General features: G+C 31.1%; 1 protein-coding gene across 9 annotated transcripts; it reads left to right on the forward strand.

Annotated features, from left to right (window-relative positions):
• The first annotated feature begins 4,831 nt into the window (after positions 1 to 4,831).
• LOC148231902 (arylsulfatase B) lies at positions 4,832 to 13,376 on the forward strand. Of its 9 annotated transcripts, none has more exons than XM_088192680.1 (13): positions 5,917 to 6,020; positions 7,725 to 7,861; positions 8,677 to 8,810; positions 9,539 to 9,698; positions 9,763 to 9,922; positions 10,642 to 10,736; positions 10,799 to 11,020; positions 11,238 to 11,395; positions 12,232 to 12,380; positions 12,450 to 12,595; positions 12,658 to 12,808; positions 12,871 to 12,993; positions 13,062 to 13,376. In XM_088192680.1, exons 3-13 carry the CDS (start codon positions 8,685 to 8,687, stop codon positions 13,225 to 13,227), a joined length of 1,656 nt encoding a protein of 551 aa, XP_088048806.1. In that variant the 5' UTR covers positions 5,917 to 6,020; positions 7,725 to 7,861; positions 8,677 to 8,684; the 3' UTR covers positions 13,228 to 13,376. The 9 variants fall into 9 exon arrangements, with proteins under 9 accessions (XP_088048813.1, XP_088048806.1, XP_088048804.1 ...); XM_088192679.1 differs by having other exon boundaries at positions 5,968 to 6,549; XM_088192682.1 differs by having other exon boundaries at positions 5,968 to 6,517.
• The last annotated feature ends 221 nt before the right edge of the window (positions 13,377 to 13,597 follow it).

Genomic DNA, 13,597 nt, shown 5'->3' on the forward strand with positions numbered 1-13,597 from the left:
CAGCTACCGTCGAAAACATCTTTGTTAGGGTTCTCAATCGAATATTCGAATTATTCGTCAAATTTTCAGCTTTATTTTATTTCAAAATGAAAGACTTTTATGCTTAAAAAAAATAATTTTAAAGCATAAATAGCTTTCAAAAAACATTTGTAAATATAATTTTTATCGGCGGTGCTTGATAAAATTAGGTAGTTAAAATGTTCCGTCAATTTTATTTAATTTCAACCAATATTCATATTTATATTAAATAATATTTTACAAGCAATTAATTGATTTTTGCAATAATTGGTTAAATAAAAAAATATCGGTAGAAACCGAGAAAAAAATACGTATATATTCGAATATTCGAATACTTCATCCGTTTTTATTCAATATTCGAATAGTTGCAAACCACGTATAATTGAGAACCCTAATTCTTGTGTTAGGCAAGCTCATTCAGAGGCTGGATGACTCGTGCAAGAGGAGCGTTCCCAAACGCTGCCGTAACGGTCAAGAATTAGGAACGCAATCGCGATTTTCTAAGGCACTCTAAAGCACGCAGCCGAAAGTCACTGATCATTAAAGGGTTGTCGACACCACCTCTTAGTCGGCGCCAGTCGACCACACGCTAAAGTTCGCAGTTAACAGTGTGGGAGAGTGAGGGACCTCTTTTGAGCTTGAATTCCTAAGCTCCTAAGAGGAAGTAAACCTGTGAGCACCCAACCGAGGTAGCGTCCTTTGGACTACCAATGACGAGAAAAGCATTGCATTTCAACTCCAGTTGGCCAATAAGGGATCGGCCCTTAGGGACCGAGGGCTAAAGCTGGAACTGAGGCATCACGTAAAGTGATGTACAAGGATGAAGCGTAGAAATGCAATAGCATACAAAGCTCATACTATACAAATGCAATGCAACAGATTTGCAGATGCTCAGGAGAACGTTTCTCAAAACGCTCGGGAGAAACACTACTGAGACTCTAACAAGTAATGTACTAGGGGGGGAGGGTGGATCCCGCTCATCCGGCCCTTAAAAGCTGGATGAGCGGGATCCACCATTGGGTTGGTCTCGTAGGGCTCTATTACTGGTAACGGCAGTGGTTCTTGCAATGGAATAAGTAGCAACACGGTCACCACCTCTTTGTAACTTTAAAAATGCTTCATTGCATAGATGCTACGCCGAAGATGCAATGAACTGTATATCAACGCTCCTAGATAAAACAAGGATACTCTCTCTTTCTCTCTCTTTTGTAGAGATATCTCAGAATTTTTGAATTTATTTAAATTCTCTCCAAGAGAGAATTCAAATAAAGGAGTACTTTGCTCTAATCAGGTTACAGACAATGGAGCAATATTCGAAGACGCTACCAATTAGCGTATCGTACAGAATGCGAATCGTCAATATATTATTTAAGTGACACGCGCTCCGCATAACGAAGCCGAGCAACTTTGACGCTTTATCGCAAATTTTAGCGATGTGCTTATAAAATCTCGAACCCTGTTCAAAGGCAATTTAGAACTTGTAACAATGTGAATTTGAAGATGCTGAAAGGCAGTCGTTGTCGACCGACCACCTCCACATCGACTCCAGAATTTGTACGAATACTCTAAAATACTTTCAAGTCATCAGCATATAAAAATTGTGTTGTTGATGACGAGCAAAAAGAGTAAAGATCCAGATTGAATGCCTGTGGTACTCAAGAATGAGCGAAATACTAATCGGATCGACGATTGCCATAGCTCACATACTGACGGTCGTGACCTGAGTAGCTTTAAAAGCTAACAAGACCATTCGAAGAAGTAGCTCATGAATAACTTTGTCGAATACTTTTTAAAAGTCGGTATAGATTACATCGATCTAGATTTTAAAAATCGAACCACTGAGCAGGTGCCAAAGGAACGGCGACCTATCTGAAGTTTTGATATACGATTTATCCCCTTTATCTGACTTGCGCACATCTCCTCAAATCAGGAAACGATAAAGTTTTGAGTAAAAAATTAAAAGTGAATCGAAGGGGAGCAAGGAGATTAACCTGACAATCATTCAGAATAAAGTGTCGGCATTTATTCCGAGTCAAAGGGACCGAAGTCGGAACTACTCTTTCAAGCGCGAACGGTGAGAAACTTTCCCTTTCGCTCTTTTGCGTGTTAAGTGCTGAGAGTGAGTGAGAGATAATGAAATAATGGTTCGCATCATGAAATAGAACGAGTAACTCAGTTCAATTTCAGTATGTGCGTAGGCGTTGTAGACGAGCGCTGCAATGTTGTCACAGGAGCAACCATAAACATAAACTTAGAGTTGCTGTGAATTAAACCTATCAGTACTATACTGGATGTTGGAGAATATTATTTAGAGCTCTGCAAGCTTTGAGTACGATTTTTGAAATTAACTGGCTTTAAATTTTAAATAAATAGTGCAGACTTCTGTAACTGTCACCAGTTGCTAAAAACCTCAAGGTGATTGCTAAACGAATCTTGGCACATAGTTGATCCTACAGCGAGACGCATGTCAACATGCTTTTATTAAACTCGATCTTTAACAGACTCTTACTGACATTTTTGCATATTTTAGGGCACCAAAATGGATTAATTATATTTTTGATAGTATATTCTTCTAATAGATATCGTTATTATATTTTTTTTCATATTAAATGAAATAATTAAAAATAATTAGTGTTACTTGATTTTGTTAAAAAAAATCTTTTCGAATATCCTTACGAATTTTCCTAGATCGGTTTATATAAATGTCACACCATAACGAATTCTTATTTAGAATCGATGGCGACAAATTCTAGAATAGTCACACATGTGGTATTCGTATTCTGAAGTATCATTTTTATGCCTTACGATATTTTGTAAAAGCCGACAAAGATTTTGCGTAAATTGAATATTTACGACCGAAAAGTTTTCATTGATACTGTATTGGTGAGTGCCTAAACAAACATTTATAATTATCAGTAACGTAATTTTAATAATATGACAATTTAAATATTGCGATTATTTGGCACTTTTTTCGATCGCGCGCAATTTTTCGCGCAAGAGCGCAGTGGCAGCCGCCGTCCGGACGTCATCCAATGAGATTTAAAATGTCAGTATAGTGACACGTGTCTATAATTTAGCAAGCGTACGGATGGATTACAAAAATTGTATACCTGAGCAGATGCATCGAATAGAACATTGCAGGAACTAATGGTATTATGGAGGAAAATCGCAGAGTAATGAAATAAGTTCACTTTTAAAGATTTATCGTAGTTAAGGCTTATAGATTCTCGCGACACAGGTCGCACCTCTGGGGTATTACTGCGAATTTTCAGGTAAGAATACAGTCATTATTGGTTCAGTGGCTGAGCACTAAAGATATTTTATTTTGAAAAACGTATATTGAACTCTAAGGAAATGATGTCCTTTTACACCTTTTTATGATAAATAACGATTTTAAAATGTTGTTTATTTAACTCACCCTCATATACATACAATAGTATATATAATAGTTTATAGATAACACTGATAACAACGAATTATTGATTCAGTTGTTGGATCAACAAGGTAACTGCATATAGTTGCTAGTAGAGTCTCCAATTCGAGTAATCGAGTACTCGATACTCGAGTATTTTTGTCTATTTTTCAAGTACTTGATAATCGAGTATTTTGAAAATTACTCGATTAATACTCGAAATTAATTTTTTTTAAATATTTCTTAAACAAAAATAACTTTAACTCGGTCCGGTAAAGGTTAACGTCTTGCTTTTATTTGGCGTTTATGCCCGAAGTCCCGAGTTAGAGCGCTTACTATCAGGTATAATTTTTTCATAGTTCCATAGTTGCATAGTTCCGGTCGTCGGTTATGTTAGTGGGTACGACGGAGAAATTTCTTTTGTGTTTTCTGTTCGACAGTCCCGACTTATCTAATTTATGGCAATGAACAATATGAAATATCAACAAAAAAATTTTAGGTTTTATGACTATACAGTTGTAGCGTAAAGTGTTGTAAATTGTTTATACTGATCCCTCAGCTTAAAATAGAAATCAAAACAATTGTGTGTTTTAAAGGCATTTAAAGTAAAGTCAGTTCTTCGCGAACCGTTTAGCTCTAGAGTGAAAGGGATTCACCCAAATACATCTTCGAAGGATATAGATTTAAATTCTTCGCATTAATCAGAAGGAGTAGAATATTGTATATTGTTAAGAAAAAAAATCTATTCAAGAAGAATTACTAAATGCTATTTTGTCAATAGTCGAAGGAAATAAGAGAAAAGCAGAGAAGGGAATGAAAGAAGAAAACATAAAAAGAGAGTTCAAAAAATTTTATATCTATAAAAAGCGAACAGATGTAAATTAGAAGCCTTATCCAACGCGTTAATGACAATAAGACCAACATCAACAGCAACGGAAAGGGTTTTTTCCATAACGGGAATAATAAAACCAAAGGTTAGCAGTAATATTAAATTCAAGACACTTTTTGCATTATTGTTTTTAAAAAGTATGTTCGTGAAGTTAAAATAATTGTAAAAATAACATACTAAGTATTTTATTTATTTATTTATATGTGCACGAATTTGAATAATAGCTATTTTGGTACATTTGGTAAATACTCGAAAGTACTCGAGTACTCGAGTATTTTAAAATTTTAATATTCGATACTCGAGTAGTTGATGGTTCGAGTAATTGGAGACTCTAGTTGCTAGGCGTTCGCATAGCAACAACGAATCAATTTTTATAGATACGTGTAACAAATGAATTTAATTATTTGTAAATAATATTTTACGCATGTTGCTCATTAGTAAGTTATTGTCATTAATACACGTATCGTATTAAATATTTAGTATAAATATGGAGCGATTAGAACAAGAGATACAGTTGTATTATATTCGGAAAACTCGTCTGCCATCTTCACTGATCCTGCTCATAATCTGCGCCCATGGGAGTCACGGCGCTAAACACTAATATTACACCGTTGAAAAATCAGGTATTTTATATATAGTATAAAGTATAATATATTTATTACTCAGGTATAAGAAAATTTATATATAATATGTAATGCATTAATCAAGGCATAAATTTATAAACTGCTCGATATACACATAAGTCGGACAGCGTTTTATAGTATGAAAATATTTTTAAATCACGTTACATTGTTTCAGTGACGATGGAGACAAGTTTCTTCATTTTTATATCATAGATATCTCGCATTTTTTCTGCTCTCTTCTTTGACACCCAGCCCGTGCAGAGTTAGCAATAGCCAAATCGTTTGGCAACTGTTTCATAAACAACAGTTTTTGACACTTCTTTACATTTCTTATAAATTTTATCGTTTATTAAACGCCTATAAAAAACATATTTTTTTAATAATTTTATCAAAGGTTGGAATAGTATGTTAGATTTAGACTGGTAACCCAAAGGCTATTGGTTCAGGTTCCATCTCTAAAGTGTAGTAAACATAGTAATTTATAATTAATTGTACAGATGTTAACGATTCCAGATTAATACTGTGATTATGTGTGATTAGTACTGATTTACTCCATTGGGCTTACGCTTTTCAGGAAGATTAAAATACAAAAATAAAAATAATTAAATAAAATCAGCGATAACGTTATATAGGGACAGAATACAAATGTCTAATGTATAGATAGATAAACGTTCGTGCGTACTGCCACTCGTCGTCGTTTGATGATGCAGTATAATATTATTATTTTCAAAATACACTACTCTGAATTTTAAATAGCTCTAAATTTATTGAAACGTATATAGCCCTTTTTATGATAATTTGAATATAACATATTAATAAGACGTATGTGTGATTATCTTAATTGATGAAAACAATGTATTATCTTTGACTTAAAACAATACATCGATTGCATGAATTGAAATATTCACACACAAGCAATATATTATACATATATAGTAAATTAAGTTTATCTCAATAACAATAACGCTTTTGGGGAAAAATCGAAAATCAATACAACAATCGCACCAACGAGTCAAAGTTTGCTCAGTATCAATCGAGTCACTTCACCGAGAACAACTCTGGCGCGTTCAATTTATCGGTTAACTTTGTGTTTATCTAACTCGCACCTAACAATTCAATTTATTTATTTTTAAATTAATTTATGAAATATGCGTAAGTGTGTGCATATACATATATTTAATCAAATCAATTTCATTAAATAGTAGACCGTCAAGTGTCGCTTTTGAAAACGCCATTATGTAAATGTGCAAGTGTCACTCAGATAAACAAAATAACGGGTTTCAAATTTTATCCGTGTCGAAATGCTTAACAAATTGTGCACGTGTGTAGGTAACTAAGTATACTGTTAATTCGGTTTTCGTCTAAATCGCACAATTAGTAACGCGCATAAATTTCCAATGCATCGCTCTTCATTACCACCGCGAGCGGTTTTAAAACTTTGACCCTTAATTGGGTATGAAGAAATTTTCATAATAGAGACACAGTGTTATTTTCTGCGTTCGTTCTCCTTTTGAAGACAAATGTCGTCGAACCTTCGTTTGATTGTGACTCAAAACTGGAAACTGGCCAATAAAAGTTACGCATGGTTTTTACCATTTACAACGACGGTATTCCACTTAGTTAACAGCCTATTTTAAAAGACCTGTTCAAAGAAAATTACAGAATTAAAAGTAGTTCATTATATTTATTAAGAAAATTCAAAGAAACATAAGTCAGTTCCTAATATGGTATTGAAGGAAATATATAGAATATATGTGACGTCTTAAATCAATATCAGTTATGTCACATGTTATTTTATATATTTATTTTTTATAAAAAAATAAAATCATATTTAACTTACATATGTATGTGTTTAAGAATCAAGCAATTTTATTGAATTTATCTGCTTTGGATAAACCCAAATAGAAAACAAACATCATAACAATATGAAGACAACCAAAATATGATAACTTAATAAAGCGTTGCCCTCTAATCGGTTGTTCTTATTTGTGTGTGAATCATAAAACTTTTTTCAGTACATTTATAAATTTAAAATTAGTCTGATTTTAAAATACTGCTTAAAAATAATCTTTATATTCTACAAACTGTTAAAAATTAAAAAATTATATTGATTCTAAATTGCATCAAATTAAATTGCTTAACTATATGTGACTTTTCTATGAATATATTTTTTTAGCCATTTAATGCATAGTATTGTTCTCTTTAAAATAATTCATTGAGTCAAAATATAATTAATTAATAACCTTCATTTTACAAAACAGATTCTTTAATAAATATTAAAAAGACTATAATGGATTTAATATTTAAAGCATATATGTACTAATACATATTAAAATTTTATTTACAAATATTTTTATTTTTATATGGCTATATAAATGTAAAAATTATTGCATTGTATGTTGACTGTATATAAAGGTATATATTTGATTTTATAAAATACAACATTATTATTATTACACGTAATGATCGATTGAGCGGATTTTGCGTAAATTATTCAAGCCGTTTAATACTTTTTTAATTAAGTTATGAAATATAAATAAATAATATTTGTCATTTTCTGATGTTTTATCAACGCGTACGTCTATAAAAATATTTATCATTTAAATTGATTATGGTACAAAACAGCGTTGTCCAACTGGCGGACCGCGAACCAATTAATGTTTTTAAAATTAGCTAAAAAATACTTTTTTTTATCTTCAAATAGCAAAATATTTTTTGTCTTCCGAAATGTTTACAAAAATAAAAATGAGAGTACTGTTATAAAATATATATTTTGCCCTAGAGAGTCGCGATCGCGTCTCTTGTTCTGGTCCGCTGCGGCCAGGACGCCAGCGTTTAAGAATGCTCCTCTTGTACGAGCCATCTAGCTTCTCAACGATGACGCGAAAAAATATGTGGGATGACACTCATACATTTTAGGTGTGCACTAAAATAGTTTTTTTTTAATATTTAATGGTATATTTTTTTTTTTGTAATAGTCATCAAGACGCTTTAGGAAAACCTCATAATATTCAAATTTATAACAAAAATTCAAAGTATATTGTAGATTTTTTTTAAATGTTAAAAAGCAGATAAAAATGCTTTTTTATATATATTTTCATCTTTTCATTTCATTTCATTAACTACAGAAAGCTGTAGTTAATTTCAAATATGTAGATGTAATTAAATAGTACGTAAAGATATTTAAACAATATAAAATAATATATTTCATTACCAATAATTAACTAAATTTTAGGGACATGACAAACTGCAAATATTCTTTTTATATTTTATATAGATTTTTGAAAACCATTGAGACTTTCTTTTACTGAAGAGTTTTCTATTTAGTTCAAATTACGTAGTTAAACACATCCTTGAAATAAATGATATATTTGCCTCTTACAGAAAATGCAGTTACCATGTTTTTAAATGCTGTTTTTACATATGTATTGTAAAACTAATATTAAAACTCTTTTTTGACATAAGAGTTCACTCTACTACATCATTAAAAAAATCTTTACCAATAAAAAATAATCTAATTTATTTATTAGATTTTTTAAATTTAACTTTTAAGTGTTAATTTGCAGATTTTTTTATAAAATTGCGTTGTAATGTGATTTGAGGTCATGTTAACGTATAAAATTAATGTTGAGCCGGTGTCAAAACAGGCGTTATTTTATCTTCAACAATGTAGTGTAACGTTATTTTTTGTCATAATAAATTAGGGTCATAACTATTTTATACCAATTTAACAGGCTAAGCGATGGACGCACAATGGAAAAACCATAAGCATCTTCCATTTCTAGTCATAACAATAATAACAATACAATTGTTAATACACGTTGATGGCAAACAACCACACATCATTTTCATCATAGCTGATGATCTGGTAAGTTTTATAAAATATTTAATTAATATTCATATACTACCTTGTTTAGACACAATTACACCGTAAATTGTTTGCCACAAAGGAGAGATCTCGATGCATTTATAAAAGTGCAGAATGATCATGCTTTTGAGCAATTTGATAGTAAAAAAATACCTTTTTTTGATTGATTATATTTTATTTAAAATGTGTAATAAATTTAAAAAAAATTTGAAGTTTTGTAACAACCATACTAATTATTTTAAATTATAAGCTGATATTCTAACTGGCATTCGTTTTTCCTTAACATGTATATTATTTATACAATACTATATTTTTTATAACCTAAGAAAAATAATAACATATTAGGAATGAGTGCATAACTTTACATTAAAATAAAATAATTGCGTCTGTGTTGCATAAATGTTATAAAGTATAATCGAATCAAATTAATGCATAACTAGCTATAAGTAAGATGCAATTATCGACGGCAATAAATTGCTAGTATATTAACATGCTAGTAAAAATTAATGACGGCAGTTTATTATGTACTTCACTGCTAAGATTTTTATTATTTTGTCAACATATAAGTGAAAAAAACAACACTATATATTATTTTGTCAACGTAAGGATCGAATACCACTTTTAGTGATGATGAAAATATGCAAAATAAATTATATTTCTTATTACCGCAAAAAAATTAAAATACCCTGATTTGTGGATGTAGTATAATTTTATGTATATTTGTTTAGGGGTGGAACGACGTGGGTTTCCACGGTTCGAATCAAATCCCAACACCAAATATTGACGCTTTAGCGTACTCGGGCGTGATACTGAACAAGTATTATGTTAATCCGATTTGCACGCCGTCCAGGTCGGCTTTGATGACAGGAAAATATCCTATTCATACAGGTGGGTGTGTCTGTGTGTAATTGAAAGTCAAGGACGCGATTTTATCATGTGTTTTTTGTCGTAGGTATGCAACATACGGTGCTATATGCTGCTGAGCCCAGAGGTCTGCCATTGAAGGAGAAACTTTTGCCCGAGTATCTGAGGGACTTAGGTTATTCGAATCACATTGTCGGAAAATGGCACTTAGGACACTATAAAAAAGAGTACACGCCGCTTTATAGAGGGTTTGTACAAAATATTTTATTATTTTTGAAATTAAAAAATTCTAGACAAGAAAAAATAAAGCGCCATTTCATTCAGATATGCATGACGATTTTATAAATGCATTGTAACTTATGTTTCTTCTCGAGAATTTCTCGAGAAAAATGTCAAATCGAGAATTCTCATTTTATAAAGCATTTTTTATTATATGTAATTAAATATGTACGAATATTTAAAAAATGTTTACAACCACTGCCTTTTTATAACGCTGCATAAGTAAAGACAGGTTCATGCCATATATGCATACTTCTAGGTAGGTTTTAATAGACAAAAAATTGTTTACAAAATTTCAATACTCGAACTCGCCTTATTTTTGCTTAAGAAATAAAATATGCATATTTTCTGGAAAGATCGAAAGCATTTGAATGACCAACATTTTTTGAAATTTTCTATTACTCTAACCGGCCGGCGGCTTTATCTTTTCTTTGGCGATCTAAGAAGATATTACGCATGGGAATTGGCAGAATGCAAAACGATTTAAGACTATTTTTATTTTTCGATAATCCAAAATGGATTTTTTATATTGTTTTACACAACACAAGTTATAATAGAGATCTTTTCAATCTCAGGTGAATGACATGTTGATTGCCAATTACAACCGTGAGATTGATTATCATATAGTTACTCAACATTTGCACGATCGGAATACTAAATTATGACAAATCTGTGATTTGAATTTCAGATTCGAATCTCACGTGGGATTTTGGTCAGGTCGCCATGATTATTTCGATCACACGTCCATAGAAAACAACTGGACTGGCCTTGACATGAGAAATGGTATAACGTACATTCATCATAGTTTATAAGTGTATCAAACTGAAAATGAACATATGTTTTAGGCATGAATCCCGGTTTCGAATTTGATGGGCAGTACTCTACTGACCTTTTCGCAAAAGAGGCAGTTAATGTTATAGAATCGCACAACAGTACCAAGCCATTGTTCTTGTACTTGGCACACGCTGCTGTGCATTCTGGAAATCCGTATAATCCTCTTCCTGCTCCTGAAGACGTCGTGGCCAAGTTCGATTATATAGAAAATTATTCAAGAAGGCGTTTCGCTGGTAATGACTTGAATTACTGATATACAGTTTTGTGATAAACTCATGATATAAAAAGCCAGATTAATAAAAACAATCAAACAAAGGCATTATTGTCACATGTATTTTACTTTATGTTTAGTTTTGTCAAAAAATAATAATATTAGTATATAAATTAAAAGTTCAGTCCCACCTTTTCACTTAGCATCAGTTATTTATAATTATTATTTTATGATTTCAGCAATGGTTTCTAAACTAGACGATTCTGTGGGAGAAGTCGTGAAAGCTTTGTCGTCGAAAAACATGTTAGAGGACAGTATCATTGTCTTCACGTCTGACAACGGAGGTCCAGCAGAAGGGTTCAATCTAAATTATGCTTCCAATTGGCCACTAAAAGGCGTAATTACCCAATCGCTTATTTCAATGCAGCCATTATCCATTTAGAGAGTGAAAGAGAGAGAATGTGTGTTAAAAATCGCAAACAATAAACTACCAGGAGTGAATAACATTGTATTCAAAATAGTATTTCATCCATTAAAAATATAAATAATGCATAAAAGTACACATGAAAAACATAATTTAGTGATAATACATTATTTCATTTAAAAAAGTTTAAATTCGCTTAATCGGGTATGACGCGCGAGAATTATATTGTTGTACTAAAACTTGACCGTATTTTAATATGTAAGTAAAAAAAAATAACATTTATATATAGCTATTTTAGTTCATACAAATGTTGCTATAATTAGTGTTTCTTAGTTTTTCTTTATAAAATAAAGCTTGTAAATATATCTACTTAGGCCAGTAGATAAAATATTTATTGTTGCACACGAATGTACATGCTTCAATATGTATTTGATTCGTGACTTTGACAGTCGTAAATGTGTCTTATAAACCTAGGCAATATATTCAGATAAGCTTGAAATTAAAGTCAGGGGTATAATTGCAACTATTTTTTATTTATATGACTTCAATCAGATACCTCAAATTATTTTTTTTAACTGGAATCTAGATGAATCTGATATCATGAAAGAATATCATGGATGAATGAACTAAAGATTTTAAACTAATGACTCAATGACACTCACTAATTTTATTTAAATTAGTGGTAAAGCTAATGCATTGCCTTGTACGTAAGAGTGAATATTTATTCAATAGAATAAGTTTTAAAATTATCCCTTAGCATTTTTATACACGCTACGTACAAATTATATAAACATATCTCTATTACATAGGTTAAAAATACCCTTTGGGAAGGTGGTGTTAGAGGAGCGGCACTAATATGGAGCAAATCATTGGAAAAGCGAAAAAGAGTATCTGAACAAATGATGCACATCACAGATTGGCTACCAACTCTCTACACAGCAGCTGGAGGCAATTATAAGTAAATTAATTAAAATTATATATTCCAAGTGATACAAGTTGCTTTAATACAAATCTGTTGTACTTTCAGGGACATTTCAAATGGATTGGATGCGATAGATATGTGGGAAATGCTTTCAAAAGATGAAGAGTCAAATCGCAAAGAGATTTTGCACAATATTGACGATATATATGGAAGTGCATCTTTGACATCTGGAATTTGGAAAATACACAAAGGTGAATCAATAGCATTGAATATATAAATGGAAATAATATATATTATTTTAAATATTTTTTAGGTACAAACTATAACGGAGTTTATGATAAGTGGTATGGTCCTTCTGGTAGGGATGGAAATTATAATGCGAGTATGATATATTCCAGTAACAGCGGAATAGCTTTAGATTTAATTAAAGAATCTACTGAAGTTCACGAAATTACTAAGCTGAGGTACGTGAATTATTATATTTAAATTCAAAATGAATTACTAATTTGAAAGTATATGCTTTTAGAAAAGAAGCTACTGTACAATGTAATACATCAAGTGCAGATAATTGCCATCCACTGAAACGCCCTTGCTTGTTTAACATCAGAGATGATCCTTGTGAACATAAAAACCTCGCTGATATGTCACAGTAATATTTATTATAAATTTACTAAAATTTTATTGTTTTTTTTTAAATACGTGTATGTACAATTTTAGCTATAGAACTGTGATGAACGAACTGTTGCATTTACTTGCCAAGTATAATTCTACTGCAGTGCCTCCTGGAAATTTACCTTTGGATGATCGAGCCAATCCAAAGTATTGGAATGATACGTGGACTAATTTCGGAGATTATCCTTACATAAGCAGTGTTAATTATTAATACAGTATTAAAAAAATAAATGCTATGATAAGTTGTACCAAATTTAAATAATTAACACGTTTTCCTTAAGATAATATACAATCAAAAACAGTTACAATAGATTATTATATTATATAATGTATGTACAAAAATAAATACATCGAAAATCATTTCGTTTATTGTAATTATCATAACTATGTATTATGTAATATATTTAATATTAAATGGTTCACTAATTAGCGGACTTGAATTATAAGTTAAAAATATATTAAATTTGTTATGAAAATAATACAGTTTCACGAGTTCGTATAACGATACTTATCGAGACATAATTCGCAGATAAAATATTTCATCAAATGAATTAGTAGTACTGCTAAGGCCCCGTTCATGT

This window comes from Plectrocnemia conspersa, unplaced genomic scaffold (genome assembly GCF_051122295.1).
Source record: "Plectrocnemia conspersa isolate PC_06_02 unplaced genomic scaffold, ASM5112229v1 ptg000009l, whole genome shotgun sequence".
Lineage (NCBI taxonomy): Eukaryota > Metazoa > Arthropoda > Insecta > Trichoptera > Polycentropodidae > Plectrocnemia > Plectrocnemia conspersa.